The sequence below is a fragment of the Balaenoptera musculus genome, chromosome 20 (assembly GCF_009873245.2).
Source record: "Balaenoptera musculus isolate JJ_BM4_2016_0621 chromosome 20, mBalMus1.pri.v3, whole genome shotgun sequence".
Lineage (NCBI taxonomy): Eukaryota > Metazoa > Chordata > Mammalia > Artiodactyla > Balaenopteridae > Balaenoptera > Balaenoptera musculus.
The window spans coordinates 20,886,482-20,907,858 of NC_045804.1; the positions used below are offsets into that span (position 1 = coordinate 20,886,482).

General features: G+C 47.8%; 1 protein-coding gene across 3 annotated transcripts in view; it reads right to left on the reverse strand.

The window, feature by feature from the left end:
* Positions 1 to 991: 991 nt before the first annotated feature.
* STAT5B (signal transducer and activator of transcription 5B) overlaps positions 992 to 21,377 on the reverse strand; it is a 70,171-nt gene continuing 49,785 nt past the window's right edge. For all 3 annotated transcript variants that reach the window (XM_036838407.1, XM_036838406.1, XM_036838408.1), the window contains 15 exons: positions 20,396 to 20,570; positions 16,677 to 16,807; positions 16,285 to 16,436; positions 15,645 to 15,800; positions 15,054 to 15,233; positions 14,607 to 14,694; positions 14,407 to 14,529; positions 13,637 to 13,729; positions 11,308 to 11,514; positions 10,101 to 10,195; positions 9,866 to 9,996; positions 8,486 to 8,656; positions 4,473 to 4,524; positions 4,104 to 4,211; positions 992 to 3,578 (listed from right to left, as the gene is read on the reverse strand). In XM_036838407.1, coding sequence (XP_036694302.1) covers positions 3,452 to 3,578; positions 4,104 to 4,211; positions 4,473 to 4,524; positions 8,486 to 8,656; positions 9,866 to 9,996; positions 10,101 to 10,195; positions 11,308 to 11,514; positions 13,637 to 13,729; positions 14,407 to 14,529; positions 14,607 to 14,694; positions 15,054 to 15,233; positions 15,645 to 15,800; positions 16,285 to 16,436; positions 16,677 to 16,807; positions 20,396 to 20,570 — 1,989 coding nt within the window. In that variant the 3' untranslated portion in view covers positions 992 to 3,451. The remainder of the gene's footprint in view (positions 3,579 to 4,103; positions 4,212 to 4,472; positions 4,525 to 8,485; positions 8,657 to 9,865; positions 9,997 to 10,100; positions 10,196 to 11,307; positions 11,515 to 13,636; positions 13,730 to 14,406; positions 14,530 to 14,606; positions 14,695 to 15,053; positions 15,234 to 15,644; positions 15,801 to 16,284; positions 16,437 to 16,676; positions 16,808 to 20,395; positions 20,571 to 21,377) is intronic.

Here is a 21,377-nt window from a genome sequence, read left to right on the forward strand (position 1 = left end):
AAATTCTTGGGCTCTCCCCTAGACCTACTGACTCAGAAACTCTGGGGTGGGGCCCAGCAATCTGTGCTTTAACAAGTCCTCCAGGAGACTCTGATGCTCACTGGAGCTGAGACCCACACGTTACCCTTTACTTCACCCACATCCTTCTTTCCTACTTCTCCAGGCCTCTCCCTGGGCTAGTGCCTCTGGCTGAATGCCTTTTCCTTTCTTAACCCCATTTGTTCTTTTTGTTGTTGTTGTTCTTTTTTTTTTAAATGGCTGCACCTTGCGGCCTGCAGGATCCTAGTTCCCCCGACCAGGGATCGAACCTGTGCCCCCTGTAGTGGAAGCACGGAGTCCTAACCACTGGACCGCCAGGGAAGTCCCCCTATTTGTTCTTTAAGAGTCAGCTCAGCTGTTCGGTGCCCTTCCTGTCTGTTCTTTTGTATCTGATAATGGCCTTGGGATAGGTTTAAGGCAGCAGGAGCCAATATCCTGTCATAATTGGTTGTGTTAGCTGTCTTTCCCAGCTTTTTGGTTGCGTTGGGTCTCAGTTGCGGCACGCGGGATCTTCGTTGAGGCATGTGGGGTCTTCTGTTGCAGCGCGTGGGCTCTTCATTGTGGCATGTGGGTTTTCTCTCTCTAGTTGTGGCGCGGGCTCCAGGGCGCGTGGATTCCCAGATTGCAATCCTCTTGAGGGCAGGAATCATTTCTCATCCCACACACAAGCCTGGCTCAGGGCAGGCACTCTAAATGTGCTGAATTTTAAGGATGAACTTTCTAACAGGAATAGGAGATAAAAGACTATCATTCTAATTTTCAAAACCTCATGTGAACAGGAAAGTAAGAAATGCCCCCATTTGCCATCAAAGCCGGTGACATACACACTCTGAGGCAGCCAATGCCCAACTAGTTCCTCTTTTCAGAGTCACACTGATGATTTCAAATTTTTTGCTATGAAAGCCACTCTATCTCACCACCTGATGGAAAAAAATAAAAACAGGACTCAATATTGTCCATTTAGAGGAAGTATTTATTGTAACATAAAATACACAGTTTTGTGACTGCCCCAAATTGTACACAATACTTTTTTGGTGCCTATATACTAACCTGCCTCAACACTAAAATCTGTATCTGAAATAATTTCACGAAGTTTTATAAAGAAAAATTATAAAAAGTATGTTTCCATTTTAAGTTATATTCACTTTTAGTCTCCCTCCCACCCCCTACAAAGCCCTGCACATACCACACATTGAAACATTTTGATGACGTGCATGTGTGTGTCTGGGAGCGAGTGAGAGTCTGAGGCCGTCAAGACGTGCCGTCACCTCTCCTTGTGGTTTGCAGAACAGGGAGAAGAGAGAAGATATATGCAGATAGCGAGCGCACCTTTCTGTCAAAAATCTCTCCCATCTACAGGCATAGCCTCAGGAGAACGGAGGACAGCTCAGCCACTGGACGTGCGCGGGAACCCCAGGCTCCGGGCAGCCACTCTCGTGGGAACCCGTCCCCCCAACCCCAGCGCTAACTATGCAGTGAGAGCTCTGCCCTCGGCACGCCTGCGGCTAGGCCCACTGCTCATCTGAAAGTGGGTCAATCCCTGCCCCCCAGGGCTGCTGCGACAACCAGGGCCGGCACTCAGGGTGCCGGGTGTCGGGCACAAGAGGTCTCTTTGAGTCCGGGAGCAGCTAGGCTTCCTTTCTATCTTTCCCCAACACTCCCATCCTCAGGGGGGATTTTAATCAAATCTTGAGGGGACGTAAGGGGCTTCGCAGCATCCTGCGTCGGTGCTGGCATCCACGGCACAGAGGCAGAGACGGTCTACTGCCCGGCACAGAAAAATAAATCAGTGTATGAAACCAAGCTAGGGCAAAGAGCAGCTTGTAAAAAGTCCTCTTTCAATAAATAATTTACTACAGAGGAATATTTTCCTTTAACGTCAAAACGCTGATAAATTCAGAAGTTATTTTTGTAAAAAAAATATGTTTATTTACTCACATGTATAAAAATAATGTTTTTAGGGCCATTCTCTCCTGGGTGTGGTCAGGCCCTTCTTTTGGAGGGGGGCGGGGGGTGACCTCACGGGCCTAACCCCAAAGTTATACCTGCTTCCCCCTCTTCCCACCTGCCTGCCATGGCCCATTCCTTCCTTCTGGTGTAAAGCCACGGAAGAAACTTTGGATAAAGTTATGCCGAGGATTTTTGGTTTTGCTTTGTTTTTGCAAAGCAAACTTCTCAGCAAACTCGCTGACTGCATTTCCCCAAATTACCAATGCCGACACCCAGCACCCTGCACCAGGGTGGCAACGCACTGGTCCTGGGTTCAGCCCACATTCCTGCCACCCACTCCCCAAGACATTGTGTGCGAACACTGAAGGGAAAAGAGGTGACCTGCGTCTCAATGGCACAGGACCTGACGCAGGAAGAAAGAATTCTGATGTCAAATTAGGGTGGGAAGGGAAAAACAAGTCCCAATTTGGAAACAAAAACACCATTCAACCTTTGCAAAGAGCCGTTATCAATAAGCCTTTGGAAAGCCTCGCTTGTGCCTCTACCAGCACAGGGGAAGGACAGGCAGACTGGACGGCCACTCCCGGGTAACAAGACAACGTTCTCAGCGCCTGCGAGCCGGGGCTGGGCAGTCCACTCTGGCCACGACACAAAGGACATCAACACTGTAAGCTCTAGTTATGTGACTCTCTTTTCTTTCCTCTACTTCATCAAACGTGTCTGCACATGTGTACGCACATAGGGACTAAGCGGCAACTCCATGGGGGCTGGGAGTCAGCGGGAGAGGCAGAGAACATTTAGATGGGTTACAGGTTATTTAAAAAGCCACTACCCATCAGAAAACCCACGTCTTCCCTTGCCCCAGCGATTGCTGTTATGTCCCCCCTTCTCCCATCCCTACCGAGGAAAACGGGGATTGGGGGACAGGGAAGGAGGGAGGACTGGTTTTCTTTGTGAAAAGGCAGCTTCTACGTTTCAGAAGAAAAGTGGAGACAATCATGTTTATATATCAATGGCTTGGCAGACACAGTGACAAAGATTCACCAGACACGAGGTGCTTTCACCTCCCTCTGTCCTTCTCTCACTTGAACAGCCACATGTCAAAGTTCAGCCACCCTCAAAACACATGGCCAAGTTCCAGGGTTCATGGAACTAACTGCCTTTCTGCACAAGGTTAAAACAACCACAGCCTCTGTTTGTGGCCCCAGTGCTGCAGCTAAACTCCGGACAGCAAGGGGAAGAAACAGCCCAACGTGCAATCTCACACACACACACACCCACACCCACACACTCACATTCCCTTCACTGGTGCCACCATGCACAGAAACACTAAAGTCACAACTAGTATTAACACTTCACATTATGAGTATTGTTTCCAAAGAGAAGCGATTCATGGAATTAAAACATCCACAAAAGTAACTCCTCTGGCGAGGATGAAGAAGCTGGAGGTGGCCACGGGGGGTCACGACTGTGCATGGGGGATCCACTGACTGTCCATAGGTCGGCCTAAGAGCTCCTCCACGCGCCGTGCCACGTCCATCGTGTCGTCCAGATCAAAGTCCCCATCGTTGTCAATGACAGGGTCAGGGCTTGGGAGGGAAAGAGGAGAGGTTTAGGGAAGGGAAAGGTTGCCAGAGGCCAGTGAGGGGCAGCAGAGACCACCCCGCACCCCACCAGGTGAGCGGCTCAAGACCGACCACCTGTACCCTCAGCCCAGGCCTCGCGGGAAAGCAGCACTCTGACCTGAACCCTGGGGCAGAGTCCTTTGCTAGCTGGTTGGACAGAGTGACTCGGACTAAAATACCCAGTCTACCTGCCCCTAACACTGGTTGCCCGCACACACCTAAACCCCACCTGGTCCTTATACAGAGCCAGAAAAATCTCCACTTTAAGAGAGGGGAGCAGGTGACATTTGCCCAACCCCACTCTAAACTACCAACATCTACTGGTTGAATCTCTCCCTCCCACCTGGGCATGTGCCAGAGGCCGGCCTGGCCTGGGTGGTCTCAGACCTAGAAGAGCTCTGGATTCCTTGCCCACCAGCCCTCTGGGTGCCCAGCCTGAGGCCAAGTGCCCAGTTCCTCCCCACGGAGCCCCAGGAGAACACAACCTACTTCTGTGGGTACATGTTATAATGAGCCTGGGGGCACACGGCTGGGGAGGGGGCCTGGTCCATGTAGGTGGCGCTGCCCCCGGCAGAGTCCGCAGAGGCGCTCACAAACCTGCGAGAGGAAGCAGAGCATAGCCTTAGCGGGGAGGGGCTCACGGGCCATCTTTGCGTCTTTTTCAGGTGCGGAAGGACAGAGTACCCACTGAGCCTGGGGCTCTGGCCGCAGGAGCGGGGCCCTGGGTACCGACGCCCTGGTGACCAAGCCCAGTTCCCTCCCCAGGAGGGGTGGCGGTGAGGGGTGAGGAGAGCCAGGTTGGGGGGTGAGAGGAGAAGAGAGGCAGCAGGAGACCAGAGCTGGACCCGGGACACTTACTCAGGGACCACTTGCTTGATCTGTGGCTTCACGTATCCGTCCACTGCTTTAGCTGCCGAGGGGGAAGAGTGATGAAAACCAAAGTTCTCAAATGAAATGAAAATGCAGTCTCCCTTAAGAATCCCATCTTTTCTTAGGATGAGACACAACTGCCTCATTTTATCTTAGGATCCAGTATAAGCACATCTTTTAATCCGTTAGGAAGACCCGGTAGAGGAGAAGCCTCAATACTGACACCACAAGGTAAGACAGCTTCCAAGTTGGCTTGGGTGTGTTAATTAATTCTTCAAACCACAGGAAAGATATACTTCAACACGAATCTAAATCAAACATTAACTGCATACTAACTGTAAAAAGAAAACATATCTTAAAAAGTTTAAAGTCGCAGACGCAGAAAGACAGGGGACAAAATGAGGACCAACAGGAAGAGGCTGCAACAGGACAAATTCTCAGTCAAATAAGGAAGAACGCCGTCATCACCGGAACTCCCCGAAACAGTCTCGGGAAGAACTGATTTCTTCATCACTGGAGGTTTTCACGTGGAAGGTGTACCAACACTTGCTAGGGGTCATGCGGAAAAATCTAAGCATTAGAGGGGAATTAATTTGACTTGAGGATCCCGGGAGTTACTCTAGTTCTGAGCTTCTACCCTTTTAGGAAAGGGAATGTCACTCTGTCAGGTGTCTGCGTGCTCTTTTCGTGGGGTTTCTGCACTCGGGGGTAATCTGATGGTCATGCCTCCCAGTGGGTGCTGTCTGTGCTGTGTGGCTGGTTGAAAAGAATGCTGCTGCTGTGTCTCACTCTCCACAGCAAACCCACTGGGACGTGGCAGGCTAGGGATAACCTAGCAGATCAGCTAGAGTTACCTTTTCAAAAGGCTGATTATGGAAATCCAGCTAAGTAGGTAGTAGGAATGTGATGGTCTGAAGTCGGTGAATGAAGTCTTGTTTCCTGGGTGTGTAAATATGGAAATAAGTATAAGCTTAACTATATCAGACAATGAAGATTCTGCTGAGGTCAGAAGGATGACTCAGCCCAAGAGAATGAACTGCTCCGTGGGTCACACATCGCTTGTTATCCTGACCTGCTTCTACTGGGGCTTCGAATGTCAGGAGCTGCCTTTTCATAATATCTCATGCTTTTTGTGCTTTATGGTCTACAGAGAATTTTCCAGAATGGCAGAAAAGATTTAAAAAAAACAAAGAAATGCTGTAAAAATAGGATTGAAAAATCTAGATTAGTTGTGCTAACAAAAAGAAGCAGTGGTAGGTTTAATCCAAAATACCACATAAGTCTAAAAATATTTTGGCTTATTTCCCCACCTAGAAATATAACCAGGTGGGAAGGCATGATACAAAAAGCAGAATCTATAAAGGAAAAAGGTCAATAGATTGGGCTATATAGAAAATACAAGTCTTTTCACTTCAGCAAAATAAAACCTAAATGTTGAAAGAACAATGACACACTGAGAAAAATCTCTGCTATAATAATAAAAGCTTTATTTACTATATAAAAAAACACTTGCATATTATTAAGAAAAAAAGGAACTCCAAAAGAAAAATGAGCAAGGAATAGGAACGTGCTTCACAGAAAAAATACAAATGGCCAACAATGTGGAGGTTAAGAAGTACAGGCTAGACTGAGCTCAAACCCTGGCTTGGCCTCTTCCTAGCTGTGATATCGCTGGCGATTTATTTCACTCCTCTGTGCCTGAGCTCCTCAAATGTTAACATGGGGATGGTAACAATGCCTACTTCACAGACCTGTTTTGAGGATTAAATGAGAAACTATGTGAAATGTGCTCAGAAAAGTGTCTGGTATGCAAGTAAGCATTCAACAAATGTTAGCTGCTATTATTACTCTATTTATTATTGTTATTATTATCTTTATATGAAAAGATGTTTCGACCTTACCTAGAATCAAAGAAGTGAAAATAAGAACTAAGATTATCATTTTTACGCCTATCAGACTGGCAAACATGAAACTGCTGAAGAGACACTATCATTGGCAGGAGGAGGATGGAGAAGCAGATACTCAAACAGACGTCTGTGGGAGTGAAAACGGATTCCACTTTCTGGAGGGCAACTCTGGACAGATGTGTCCAAGTGCTTGAAAAGTATACACCCCTTGACACAAATTCTACCTTAGGGATTTGTCCTAAGGAAACAGTAGAACAAGATGCATGTACCAGGTTATCTCAATATTAACCAAAAAAAAACTGTGAATAACTTAAATTTTAAGTATCTTAAATAACCAACATAGGATCACCATACAATGGAATTCTATGCAATTGTTAAAATGATGTTGTAAGTTTATATTTACTAACCTGTAACTCTGCCTATGATATATTTTTAAGTGAAAGAATAATCAGGTCACAAATGACGACGTATGGTACGACCCAAACCCGACATGATCTGGTCCCTCCCACTGCTCTGCCCTCATGTCCCACCATTTCGCCCCTGCTCAACCAGCTCCAGCCTCCCGGGTCCTCATGAGGTGTTTTTTTTTTTTAAATTAATTAATTAATTAAATTTATTTATTTTTGGCTGCGTTGGGTCTTTGCTGCTGCGCACGGGCTTCTCTAGTTGCGGCGAGCAGGGGCTACTCTTCGTTGGGTGCACGTGCTTCGTTTTTTAAAATTAATTAATTAATTTATTTATTTTTGTCTGAGTTGGGTCTTCATTGCTGCGCATGGGCTTTCTCTAGTTGCGGCGAGCGGGGGCTACTCTTTGTTGCGGTGTGCAGGCTTCTCATCGCGGTGGCTTCTCTTGTTGCAGAGCACGGGTTCTAGGGCACTTGGGCTTCAGTAGTTGTGGCACACGGGCTCAACAGCTGTGGCTCGCGGGCTCTAGAGGGCAAGCTCAGTAGTTGTGGCGTACGGGCTTAGTTGCTCCATGGCATGTGGGATCTTCCTGGACCAGGGCTCAAACCTGTGTTCCCTGCACCAGCAGGCGGATTCTTAACCACTGCACCACCAGGGAAGTCCTATGCGTGCTTCTTATTGCGGTGGCTTCTCCTGTTGCAGAGCACAGGGTCTAGGTGCACGGGCTTCAATAGTTGTGGCACACGGGCTCGGTAGTTGCGGCTCGCGGGCTCTAGAGGGCAAGCTCAGTAGTTGTGGTGTACGGGCTTAGCTGCTCCATGGCATGTGGGATCTTCCCGGACCAGGGCTCAAACCTGTGCTCCCTGTACCAGCAGGCGGATTCTTAACCACTGCGCCACCAGGGAAGCCTCCTCGTGAGGTTTTCTAAACATGCCAACCTCACTCCCACCTCAGGGTTTCTGCTCTTGTTCTCTCGGCCTAGAATGTTCTCTCTAGACCTATGTGTGGCTTCCTCACTTCATTCAGGGCTACTCTGATGTCACCTCCTCAGGGAAGCCTTCCCTGATCACTCGAGTGAAGTGCTGTGCCGCCCCCCCCGTCACTTCTCTATCCCTTCACCTTATTTGTTTTCATACTGTCCATCACTAGATACATTTATTTGTTTACCTGTTTACTGTCTTCCTTCTGCTATTAGATTGCAACCCCACACAGGAAGTGCTTAATAAGCCTCTGGTGACTGAGTGACAGAATACATATCTGGAAGAACATTCACTAAATTGTTTACGTTGATGAGATAAGAAATGTTGTGTGATATCTATTTTCTTTTCTATACTTTTCTGGAAATTTTACAATAAATACGTAACACTTTTATTCTCAGAAAACAATAAAACCATCTCTGTTTTGAAAAACAAAATTTTACCTTCCTAATTTTGTTTGATCTAAGCTTGTATTAAAAGCAATTTATTCCCTTCAATTTGATATTTGGGGTTGGCGGCTGATGTGTTTTTTGTATAACTGAAGAAAATAACCCAGGATTTACATCTGCCCTGGATAAAGCTCAAACAGCAACAACTGAGTGTTAACTGCGTAGATTTTCATGCCAGACAGACTGACACACACAGACACACACGTACACCTAAAACAAAACCAAAATCACAACGAAACCAAATCAGAATGCGAACATTGTTACCAGTGGCAGGCTCGCAGGGAACTGGGGTGTAATATTTGGAGTACACTTCATCTTTTGGCCGGTCAGGAAACACGTAGATAAGGTAACTCAGGTCTCCCAAGCGGTCAGCCAGGGACCGGATGGAGAAGTCTCTGGTGGTAAAAGGCATCAGATTCCAAAACATTCTTTCCTCTAGATGAAAAAACAGAATAATCATAGTCTAAATATGATTTCTGAACAGGAAATCTTAAAACCCAAATATACTACAAATAAAGCTCTCCATTAAAACTGTCCCAATAAAAATCTCCATTTAAAAATTACCATAGGTTGTAGATTAAGTAGTTTTTAAAAAATTTATATATTTTTTATTTATTTATTTTTGGCTGTATTGGGTCTTTGTTGCTGCATGCGGGCTCTCTCTAGTTGCGGCAAGCGGGGTCTATTCTTCACTGTGGTGCGCGGGCTTCTCATTGCGGTGGCTTCTCTTGTTGTGGAGCACGGGCTCTAGGCACGCGGGCTTCAGCAGTTGTGGCTCGTGGGCTCTAGAGCACAGGCTCAGTAGTTGTGGCGCACGGGCTTAGTTGCTCCGTGGCATGTGGGATCTTCCTGGACCAGGGCTCGAACCCGTGTCCCCTGCATTGGCAGGTGGATTCTTAACCACTGTGCCAGCAGGGAAGCCCGACTAAGTAGTTTTTAAAAGTCATGGGTAGATAAGCAGGTAATGCATACACCACTTTCCTAGAGATCTAATGATCTCAGGTAGTTTCCAGTTCAAACAGTATTCTGTCCCTCCCTAGAAGAAACTTCTTGCTGACTCCAGCCTCTGATTCCCTGTACAAAAGTATGTAAAAGAGATAGGATGTGTGTCCATAGCCAGAGGGTGCATGAGAGTTATTAAAAACTATTAAAATCTTTAAGTCACAAAAAACTAGCAAGCTACTCTTGTCTTACCGTGAGGGTCAGAGGAAAGAACTAACATTCTTGGATGGAAATGATCAATGGCAGTATCCTTATGTTAGGATAAAGGAATAATGAAAATAGCATATTATTTCCAGTCTAACGACTCCAAACAACAGAGTAATTCTTTACTGAAATAAGCTCAAGGTTGAGTAATAAGAAGGCAAACATTTCAAAAGGGGAGCAGCTGAGATTTTGGACAGGATACTGCATCACGTGTAGCCATGTCGGGTTGTACATCTGTGTTTCTCAAAATTAGTAATTGTGTTTCCCATAATAAGATTTTACACAAGCTGCAGCTGTGTCATGGTTATACATTTCTGCTTCCCATAATTAGTACTCGCGCCCAGGAATAATAAGTACTCAATAAATGGTTAAAGTAATTTTGCAACAAAAGCACCCAACCAGAGCCAAGATAGGTCTGAAAAAGGGAGGGGCACTCACGAGAATCAAACTTCCAAGCAATGGTGATGCCACCGATTTCAGAGTCACTGAACCTCAGCAGGAAGGTCCCGTCAGGCTTGTTAATGAGTAGGTCGTGGGCCTGTTGCTTGTTCACGAAACCCAAGATAGCCCTGGATCACAAAGGCCAAAGGAGTAGAAGCAGAGTGTGATGTTTTAATGCCAGAAAAAAAGACCTCGCTGCTCTACTGCTGACTTAACAAATGACGATTCTCACCCATCATTCCAATGAGGCTTGAGATGTTTTTTTAACACTTCCATCACACCGTCAAACCACTGCCAGAAAGTGTAATTCCGTCCTGGTAAATTCTCCTGGTTGGAGATACAACAATGAACACAAGAGGGCAAAAGTAACACTTGGGATATTATTACCTGTATATACTTTAACTGGAAAAATTAAATGGAAAACAACATCTACATTGTCAGAATCATACAAATATACACGCCTACCTGAGTTTGACCAAATGGTCCTACAACCCAAAAACAGAATAGAGGGGAGAAGACGGAAGAAGGGGAAAACACCACAGAGCAATTACCGACACCCCGTGGACCCTGGCTACACATACTTTCCCCTGTATCTAGGCTGACTAGTCCTTTGCTGGTTTTGACGTGTGGTCTGTGACCAGCAACAGCAGCATCACCTGGGAGCTTCCGAGAAACCTGTAAATGTGAACGGGATTAGATCACACCGTGAGGCCACGGAGAACACTCCATCATACGGGTGTTGCCAACAATTATCAGCAAAATGCAGTGATCTGATTCCGGTGGAAGGCAGGAGCCGTACTGCAATGGCAAAGACAGTCCACCTAGGCCTCCTGCTTCCCTATCAAACCTCTTCTGACCACCAGTGAACCTGTTAGCCAGCTGGTTAGCACACGACCATTTAAAAGAGTTCCACTCAGAGACTGTGAGATCTCTGAAGTAGGGCACGTAGGGTGGGGGTGGGGGCGTAAGCAAAGACACGAAAGTTCAGTTTATAATCAGAGATGTGACAGGTGACATCTGAACTACCAGATGCTAGAGGCAAAGTTTCCTTCATCAGCATCCTCTTTTGCGGGCTGAGGGTCCCACGGGAGCCTGACTTTGCATTACACATCAAGGAACATCAGAGTCAAGGGGACAGAGCCATGGAATTTTCATCATCACGAAAGCCTTACTTCTCATGAGTTACACTGCCGTTTGCTTTGCTGTTTCCTTTACAAAGGAAGAAAATGCACTAGCCGCATGCAAGGCCCAATTTGCTGATATAGTCAAACATAATTTTCTACATAAAAAAGTATATGGTTGTCCATCTATTCAGAAGCTTCCTACTACCACGGGCACGTCGTATTAGAGACGTGAGGAATGAGGGCCGAGGGCAGGGAGACTCCTGAGGGATCTGGTCTGCAGGGGCCGATCTAACTGCAGAGGGTGGCGTCCCTCACCCTGTTGAACTGGGACCAGGACACGGACATGCCGTTGTAGTCCTCGAGGTGGCTGCTACCGCTGTTGAACAGCTTCTGCGCCAGGAACACGAGGTTCTCCTTGGTCAGGCCCCGGTTGCTCTGCACTTCGGCCTTGAATTTCATGTTGAGCGCCTCGCACAGCTGCGGCCACAGGACTTTGTCAGGCACCGCAAACGGCACCCTGCCCTGGTGGGGAGAGAAGCCAGAACCTTAGGAGAAAACAGTTGCATGATTTATTCCCTCAACCTGCAAAAGAAAAACACTGATGGCTGGATGGAGTTACAAACACTTGTCTGGCTGAGCCTGAGGATAAACTCAACCTTCCTTGGGGTATGCAGTTCTGTGAAATTCGGAAGGTTCCATTTTACCACCTTCACAAACAACTTAGAAGGTAACCTCGGGCTATCTGTGGCGTCCTGTAAATGAGCTGCTGGACGTACAGTGCAATCCTACTTTCTTTCTTTTTTTTTTTTTAATCATTCTCTCCTCACTCCCTTATTTATTTGTTTTGAATTTTACAGCAGGTTCTTATTAATTATCTATTTTATATATATTAGTGTATATATGTCAATCCCAATCTCCCAATTCATCCCACCACCACCCTCCCCCACTACTTACCCCCCGTGGTGTCCATACGTTTGTTCTCTACATCTGTGTCTCTATTTCTGCCCAATCCTACTTTCTAACAGCCACGAAAACAAAACATGACCAAGGTCTGGCTCTGACATTCAAAGGGAGTCAAAATCTACAAGACTGGTTCTCTAGGAACAGAGAGAGAACGTGTGTATGTGTCCATAAGCGTGTACACAAGTGTCATCCTTGCCCTTGACCCCTTCTGCCAAGAACTCTAGCTCAAAGTGAAATAACTTAATATATATACATATATTCATATATATATATATATATATATATATCTGAATCACTTTGCTGTACACCAGAAACTAACACAGCATTGTATATCGACTATACTTCAATAAAAAAATTAAAAGTAAATAAATAAACAGCATAAGATGTACACTAGTCATTAACGTAACTAAAAATGTTAAAAATGCTTACTTATTTAGACAAGACACTTTAGGAATGACATATCACAGGAGATGCCAGAGTTACATGAGGAGTGAGATCTGTGGATGCACAGGGAGGGAAATGAGAGCAGACGTGGCACTCCTATCCAGGAGGCTTATATTTTTTTAATTTTTATTTTTTCCTTGTCTTTTGATTCTCATTCATTCATTCTTTCCTATATATATACACACACACATTTCTATACATATATTTATTTGTTTGTTTGTTTGTTTAAATGTCTAGTCAGTCAGTGAATCAGTTGTCTTCCTGTTCTAATTGATTGTTCATCCCAAATCCTCTTTTGGATCAAGTCTTCAAGCTCCTTAGGCAGATATTTTTTAAAAGGAGCCTCAAACACAGGGTTTGTAGCACAAGCATCGTAGAATTTCTGCTGAGAATCTCACCCTTACAGCAAAAATATTGTTCTCTAAAGAGGCCTGTTGAAAATGCCAAGTTGTACTCTTCACATTAGAGCCACATTAGAGAAGGACATACTTTTATGTCCCAAATAACAAGTATAACCTTTTATCATGCTTTTGTGGACTAATCTCTACTGGAAATATGCCAACACATGGAACTCTGCCTACTAAAATGTTTTGAAAATGATCAAGCAGCACATGAGTGGTAACCAGATAGCATTTGGGTGCGTAAATCCACAGAATCATATTTATTTCTTTACACAAAGCATCTCATTCTTCATGAGACTTGGGATGAATCACAGAATCTAAAATTTGGAAAGGACATTAAATCTCACCCTCAGTCATGGGAGGGAAGACGACAGGAAGCAACTTCTAAGCTAAGTGACTTCCTGAGAGGTACAACCTCTAAAAGAAACCTGGGAGTCCCAAATTCCATTCATGGTTTCACCCACAATTTAAAATACTATTTACAGAGTACTGACTATGTGACAAGCATTCTGTGTATCACCTAAATGAATCTTCCAAACAACACTCTGGAGCGTTATTCTCCCTGTGTTGCAGACACTTATGGAAATTTAGGCTCAGAGAGGTCAAGTGAATTTCCTGTTGTCACAGGGTGAGGAAATGGTGGAGCTTGAATTGAAACCCCGGCCTTTCTTCAAGCCCCTGCTCATTCTACTTTCCACATACTCTCCATTCTGCCTCCCACTAAGGATAACAGCATTTTTCTTCTATGCCTTTTGGTGGGGATAAAGAGACTTGAAAGAGATTCATGACACCAGTATCAAAATCTTGAGACCCACAGGCCCAAGGAATACACTCACAGGCTCTGCAAAAGCGTTGTCCCAGAGAACAGTGGCCGTCGCATTGTTGTCCTGGCTGCCGTGAACAATCACCACCACCGGGAGGGACAGGGTCTGAAAAAGACACAGGAGCAGGGCTGAGCTCCTGCAGCCACACGCTCTGCCCTCCTCTCCTTTTTTTCTATCACAACACGTTTATTCTCCCTTCAAGTTTCAGTAAATGTCACCCTTGAATACAGAATAGGAAGGGCTCCAGGAATAATAAGACTTTGCACATTGGCACAGTCTTAGAAATTTTAGATATTTTTAAAAGAGATATTTCTGTGTGACATTTTGGTATTTAGGTATTTCTTAGATATTTCTGAAGGATGGAGTAAGTTTCTCAAAGCTAGAGACTAAGAGAGAAAAGAGAAGAAGAATGGAGACATTTCTGGGGAAAAAGAGCAAGTAACAAATGTCTAAAATTACTACAACTGTACTCAAATCCATCCTGAGTGATGTTTCTCTTGGTTCGCTTCTACCTATATCTCCAGCTCTTTCATTTCGTTATTATTTGTTCATGTCTTAAGAGAATCTAAGAGATAGAGTCCTAAGGATGAGGTCTCCTCACTGTCTGTTCATCAATAATCACAAGAAGATACACCTGAAACTAACACAACATTGTAAATCAACTATACTCCAATACAAAATAAAAATTAAATTAAAAAAATTATCACAAGAAGATACTCTGTGATCAAAACAATTCTTTTGGGATATAAAGTACACACACACACACACACACACACACACACCTTGACTTGAAAAACCAGCTCATTTCCACCAACACTGAACTGTGATTCAAACAGGATTGTAAATTTTTCTTCTGTCACCGACTCCGCTCCACGACGGTCAGACCTCTTAATTCGTTTCAGGGACTGAAAAGGAGAAAAATAGAGGATAAAGCCCTCAAACAGCTAGGGAAAATTCGTTCATCCTCTTCTCCCATGCTCACCATGTTCCTGAAGTGGGCGCTGAGGGTGCCCGTGGCCTGGTGATACTCCATCACACAGCAGTTGTTCAAGATCTCCCCGCTGTAATCACTGCAAATCAGACAGACTCAACTTTAAACCCATACAGGGTCTCAGCACACACAAGGTAGAAAACATATTGGGGGTAGGAGGAAATAAAGAAGGCTGTCAAAAAACTTAAGTCATTTAAGAGGAGATGGGGGTTCGGCTGTATAATCTATCTAAGAAATAAATGTACATAAAACACATAAAAAGTTTCCTTTAGACATATCCCTCCTAAATCATAGCTTCTTCACAGAAGAACCCCCTTACTCCTTCTCTGAGAGCTGGAAAAGGACAGAGAGCTAATGGGGCTCCTACAAAGGAATGGCCAGGCCTAGAAACTTCCTAGAAGGTGGGATCACTTTCCTCCTATTTCGAGGGCAACGTACTTGCGGGTGTTCTCGTTCTTGAGCAGCGACTTGGCCTGCTGCTCACTGATGATGGTGGCCTTCACCTGGGGGGGGTTCATGTGCACGTTCAGCTTCCCACCCACCAGCAGGCGCACGGTGGCTGCGAACTTGGTCTGGGTCTTCAGGACCTGAGGGGGCTGCTTCTCGATGATGAACGTGCTGCGGGGACACAAGCGACCAGGTGATGCCTCAGGGGACAGCGCTCCGGTCCCTCCCTCCGCATGGGGAGGCCACCTTGCGTGGGGCACAGCAGGCGAAGGAAGGGCTTGTGGCACAGCCCCCGGTCCCTGGGGGGCCACTGCGAGTCGGGGGAGCTGGCAGGAGGGGAGGCAGGAGATGAACTCAACAGCTGAAACGGGCTGCAGGGAACAAGCCCATATAGTGTCCACGACAGAGACTGGGCAAGGTCAACAGCAAGAGGCCACAGCAACAGGCGACAGAGGGGGATGGGATGAGGGTGTGAGGCAGAGACGGAAGGGTTGAAGCCAGAGCTCCGTCTGTAAAGACCCTGCTGCCCGCGACCCAGGCCAACCGGATGGGGCCTGGGCGTGGCCGAGAGGCCGCAATCACCTGGTCACCAGGGCTGAGATGATGTCTGTGATGGTGGCGTTGACCTCAGCCAGCATCTCCTCCACGGGGCCGGGGATGGGCAGCTGCTGGCAGAGGTGCTCAGCTCTGCGGATCTGCTGCCGGTTCTGCCAGATGATCTCCGCCAACTTCTCACACCTGCACAGGAGCCCCGAGGCCAAAGGGAAGGACAAAGCCTTCACCCCCTTCCTCCAGGCCAGAAGCCAGAAGGCTCCCAGGCCGGGGAGAAGGCCCAGACCCAGCTCCAGACCCGGCTCCACCCCCAGGAAGGCTCGGCGCCTTAGCCGCCTGGCCTGTCCACTGAGCAGAGCACAGCTGCCCTGCCTTCCAGAAACACAAAGAAACACACAGGAGGAGCGACCCTGACTCGGATCCAACCAGCCTGAGCGTCACTCTGCACCCCTGGCCCCACCCCACTCCCTCAACCAGGGACGCCCCTCTCGGGGGAGGTGGCACAGGACGGGGGCACCAAAGTCTGCATCAGGAACCAGACCACTGGTGAAATAAGACCTGTGCCCCGACAGAGGGAGCCGGCTGCTCACGTAAACACAGGAGCAGAGCAGCAGCCGGTGGCACCACGCTGAGCCCCTGCCGCCCCCGCCCGGCCCCCCACCCCCATTACCAGGATTGTAGCACATCCAGGCTGCCCTCGGGGGGCCCTCCGTTCCCCGCCAGCTGCTGCCGCCGCTTCCACTGGATCAGCTCGTCATCCAGAATGATGGTCTGCTGCTTCCGCAGCAGCTGCAGGGTCTTCTGGTGCTTCTCGGCCAGCTCCTGAGGGGCGGGCGGCGGGTGAGCGGCCCTTCTGGGCTCTCAGAACAGCCCCACAGGGCCTCCCCTCACCCCTTGCCGACCCGCTCTGCCCTGCGTGCCCACACAGGGAGGAAGGCTCTGGCCTCCTGCTCTGCTGGGTCCCGCGCTCCTCCTGGCTCTCTCCCTCCCTCAGGTCCCCGGGGCGGCTCGGCTCAGGGTGTCACCTCCACGCCCGGGAGGGGAGACGCAGAGCCCACTCACCACGCGGTACTGCTGCAGCGTCTGGGCCTCGCGCTGCAGCCAGGCCTCCAGGGACACCTGCTTCTGCTGGAGGGCCGTCTCCCGGCTCAGACGCTCCTGGGGGTTCAGCTGGGCCAGCTGGGCAAACTGAGCTGGAGGACGGGACAGGACACCCACGACCATGACCTCCCTGGGTCCAGCAGGGAGCCCGGAAGAACTGCACTCACCTGTTCTGGAGGCAAAACCCTGGAGGGGACACAGCTGACAAGTGGCCAGTCAGGGTTCCACAGCCATGGCGCCCAAAGATGAGTGGACTCCGCCCCCTGGCCCCCCGACTCTGAGCTCCCCTTGGGGAGTGGGGAGACGGAAGCTTGGGGTACAGCTGAGGAGGAGCCAGCCCATGGCCTCCCTGCCCACCCAGTCCTCCTCTCCCCACGCGGGGTCTGGCTTAGAGCCACCCTGCCTGGTCTGAAGTGTGTCCTCGCCGCTTAAAAGGTGGGTGAACTCGGGCAAATCCCCTCACTCTCCTATGCCTCAGCTTCCCCAGGTGTAAAATGGGACAATCACGGCACCTGCCTCAGTGGCTGCCGTGACGTTAAATAAGCAATGATACAGAAAATACTCAGGAAGCTGCCTGGCACCATCAGCTCCAGGTGAGAGTCAGTCCTCATGGTTAATGGGTTACAGGACAGGATTAAAGGCTGATGGAGCAGCTCTCAGCCCCAACCTTACAGGACAAAGCCTCATCAGGAAGGCCCTGCTCCGCGGGGCTGAGCGCAGCAGCCTCTCCTCAACATTGTGTCATAACCTACGTGGGAAAAGGATACGAAGGGGGAAGGGGGGGTTTCTCCAGGGGCTGAAGGGGCCTAACGTGTTTGTCCAGGTTGGGTCACTGTGAGCTCAGCAGACCAACCGGAAGAGGGAGAGAGAGAGAGTGTCCAGGGCCACTGGGGACATGAAAGCAGCAAGATTCTCAAGAGAGGGAGGCAGCTTCTCTCCACACCAGCTGTCAGGCATCTCATCGATGGCAGGAATAAGGTAACGAGGCCTCACTGACGTCCTTTTCAAAAAATCTGTTATATGATACTTAAGACCTAGGCAAGTATTGATAGAAAGGATGATACAAGGAACACCTGTGTATCAAGAAGCCAGCTTAAGAAAGTGAACATTTCCACAGTTAAGCACCTGTACACCCTCCCCTGCCGGCATCCCCATCCCTCCCTCCACAGGCAATCACCATCCTAGATGCTGGCGTTCCTACCCCCACCAATAGGCTTTTGGAATGTCCCACGGTCCTTACTGGGGCTGAGTCAAGAAGATGAGAGCGTCAGTCAGCAGGTCTTGGTCAAGTTCCTGGCAGGCCTCTGAGGGCCATGTCACACTGACCGAGGCCCTGCCCTATGGACGCACAAAAGCAACTAAGGACACACTAAAGCAACCCTAGACAGCCAGGAAAGCCCAGAACTAGAAGAGAACTTAGAAATATGGCTCTAACATGACTGCAGGGGACTGAGCAGGTAAGGAACATAGCAGAATAATCTGGAGAGCCACCTCCAAATCCTGCCACCCACAGGGAGGTGGCGGGGATCCCAACACCAGGCCCAGCCTCCTTATGCAAGTGACCCACTTAGCTCTCTCCTGGCAAACTGGAGAAGCTTCTGGGAAGGACGCCAGGAGACTTGAGGCAACTGTCTGCTCCACTGGAGGGAGCTGAGGCTTCCCTTGCACAGACAGATCAGTAGTCTGTGCTTCTGATGGGTGCACTTGATAAATGAGACTGAACTGACATTGCACGACGGGGACAAACCCAAATCAGAATCGAAACCCAACCTCACAAATAGGAAACAGAAAACCCCAGAATAGGATCATCAGTACTGTCAACCAGTCAATGGCCTTGGGTAGAAATAACAGCCTGAAATGTCCTGTTCCCTAATCTAGCAGGAGGGCCTTCCTTTCTTTCGGGTCAGTCTGGGATGGATTCAGATCTGAAGAAAGCTACTAGAATTATCCCCCCAACATTTACTCAACACTTGCTATGATTCAGGCAATGTGCTAGTCTCAGGGTACAGAGATAAAAGACATAGTTCCTTCTCAACAAATTTATATTCTACTGGGGAGGACAGAGTTAATAAATAGTATTAATACAGTTCTAAAACGGAGCCCACAGGCACGGTAGTAGAGGAGCACCTGGTATGTGTATGCATGTGTATTTTCATGGCTGGTTGGTTGAGCTAAAGCTTCTCTGAGATTTTGAACTGGGCATGCAACCAGGGAGAGGAAACTACAGGTACACCTCGTTTTACTGTGCTGCAATATATTGCACTTCACAGATACTGCATTTTTTTTTTTTTTTAATAAATTGAAGGCTTTTAGCAACCTCGTGTCAAGCAAGTCTATTGGTTGCCATTTTTCCAACAGCATTTGCTCGTTTCTTGTCTCTGTGTCACATTTTGGTAATCCTCGCAATATTTCAAACTTTTTCATTATTGCTATATTTGTGGTGGTGATCTGTGATGGTGATCTTTGCTATTACTACTACAGCTTGCTGAAGGCTCAGATGGTTAGCATTTTTTAGCAATAAAATATTTTTAAACTAAGGTATGTACATTTTTTTAAGACATAATGCTATTGCACACTCAAAAGACTACAGTATAGAATAAACATAACTTTTTTTTTTTTTTAAATTGGTTTTTTTTTTTTTTTTTAAACTTTTGGGTTTTATTTATTTATTTATGGCTGTGTTGGGTCTTCGTTTCTGTGCGAGGGCTTTCTCTAGTTGTGGCAAGTGGGGGCCACTCTTCATCGCAGTGCGCGGGCCTCTCATTATCGTGGCCTCTCTTGTTGCGGAGCACAGGCTCCAGAAGCGCAGGCTCAGTAATTGTGGCTCATGGGCCCAGTTGCTCCGCGGCATGTGGGATCTTCCCAGACCAGGGCTCGAACCCGTGTCCCCTGCATTGGTAGGCAGATTCTCAACCACTGCGCCACCAGGGAAGCCCTAAACATAACTTTTATATGAACTGGGAAACCAAAAAATTCATGTGACTTGCTTTACTGCAATATTCACTTTATTTTAGTGGTATGGAATCAAACCCTTGGCATCTCCAAAGCATGCCTGTATTAAAGTCACCCTGCCAAATTCTATAAGGTCAATAGGGGGCGCTCGTGGGGCTGCACACCCTCCAGACCGAATTCTGAAATTCTCTGTACCCAACTACCAGCAGGATTTACCCCAGGCAGGGGAGCCCTGGTCTATAAGGGCTAACTGAGATGCACTAGTTGCTCTGCCCCAGGACGGCCTCTCTGAATAACCACACAGAACAATATTAAAAGGCTGTAAAACACAGCCCCCGTGGCCCTAATACCCTCCCTGCTTAGAAAGTTTAACATTTCAATAAAGCATCACTTATAAAATGTCTGCCACATAAAGTACTGTCTGATACTGTTTCCTTAGTCCCTGTGCTCCTTCCCACAAGAGGAAATGTCTTCCCTCACAGCCCAGGAGCTCCTTGGATATGGGTAGCCAGAGTGAGACCCCAAGCTCTCCAAGGGCCAGCGCCTGTCTTCTCCCCTTCCAAAGCGTCAGCCTCCTGCACTGCCTTCAATGCAAATGATTCTCTGCTACTCCAGAGAGAGGTAAACGCTTCTAAATGGAGAACTGGTTCTCTTCCAACCCGACCAGCTTCTCTCTAGTCCTCATTCCCGTCCCCCAGACACACGCTGCCCTCCTACACCAGCCTCACCCTGGATCCTCAGGCTCTCTTGATACTGGATGATGAAGTACTCTTGAGTCTGCTGCAGCTTCTTCAGCTCATTCTCTGTGTCTTGCGTGACCAGTCGCAGCTCCTCAAATGTCTGGTTGATCTGAAGGTGTTTCTGGGACATGGCATCAGTGAGACTTCCAGCCGGAGAATTACCCTGGAGACAGATCAGGGAGAAAGTGTGGGCAGCAGTGAGCTGGGCAGGAGGATGGGAGAAAGCCTTAGGCCATAGACCCAAGGAAAGGGCAATGCTCGCATTATAACTGGGCTGAGATGCCAAAAGCTAAACTTTCAGTCAGAGAATTGCAAGTGTTGTTTGTGAGAGTTGGGGTAGAGTGGGAAAAGAGGAGCAATAGGAGACCTGGCAGACTATGGCATCTTCATAAAGTACCGCAGAAAGCTTCTGACCTCCACCAGAGTATCCCACATAGGGTCCATCTGGGTTCTCTCTGGAGAGACTAGAACTCAACATGTCCCAGGAGTTACCTGGGTTTTCCTACTAATAATGATGACCCCTCATTTCACAGTCATTCACTGACCCAATGCCACCTGTGCTAGGTGCTGGGGACACAGTGGGGGACAAGGCTGTGGAAACACACATCATCTGTGTCCTCCCTCGAGACCTTCTTGTGACTGAGGGAAGAGGGTGAACCACTCACAGGTGGCATCCTGGAGACCCCAAATGAAGTGACAGGGGAGGCATCCACAAGGGCTTTGTGGATCCAGCCACTGAACTGCCCTGGTTGGATCTATTTCTTCCACACCTGGTTGCGGGGTTGGGGGGTGAGCAGAGGCTGTTCTTAAGTAATCTCACCTGAGTATAAGCATGCCTCTCCTCAAATACAACTCAGTTGGGGTAAAATTATTTTGCACTTGTTCACATTGCTTTGTGGTTGCGATCTCATCAAGGTTACAAGTCAGTTAAGATCAGAGACCAGTCTTCTATTTCCTTTGGGCTTCTAAG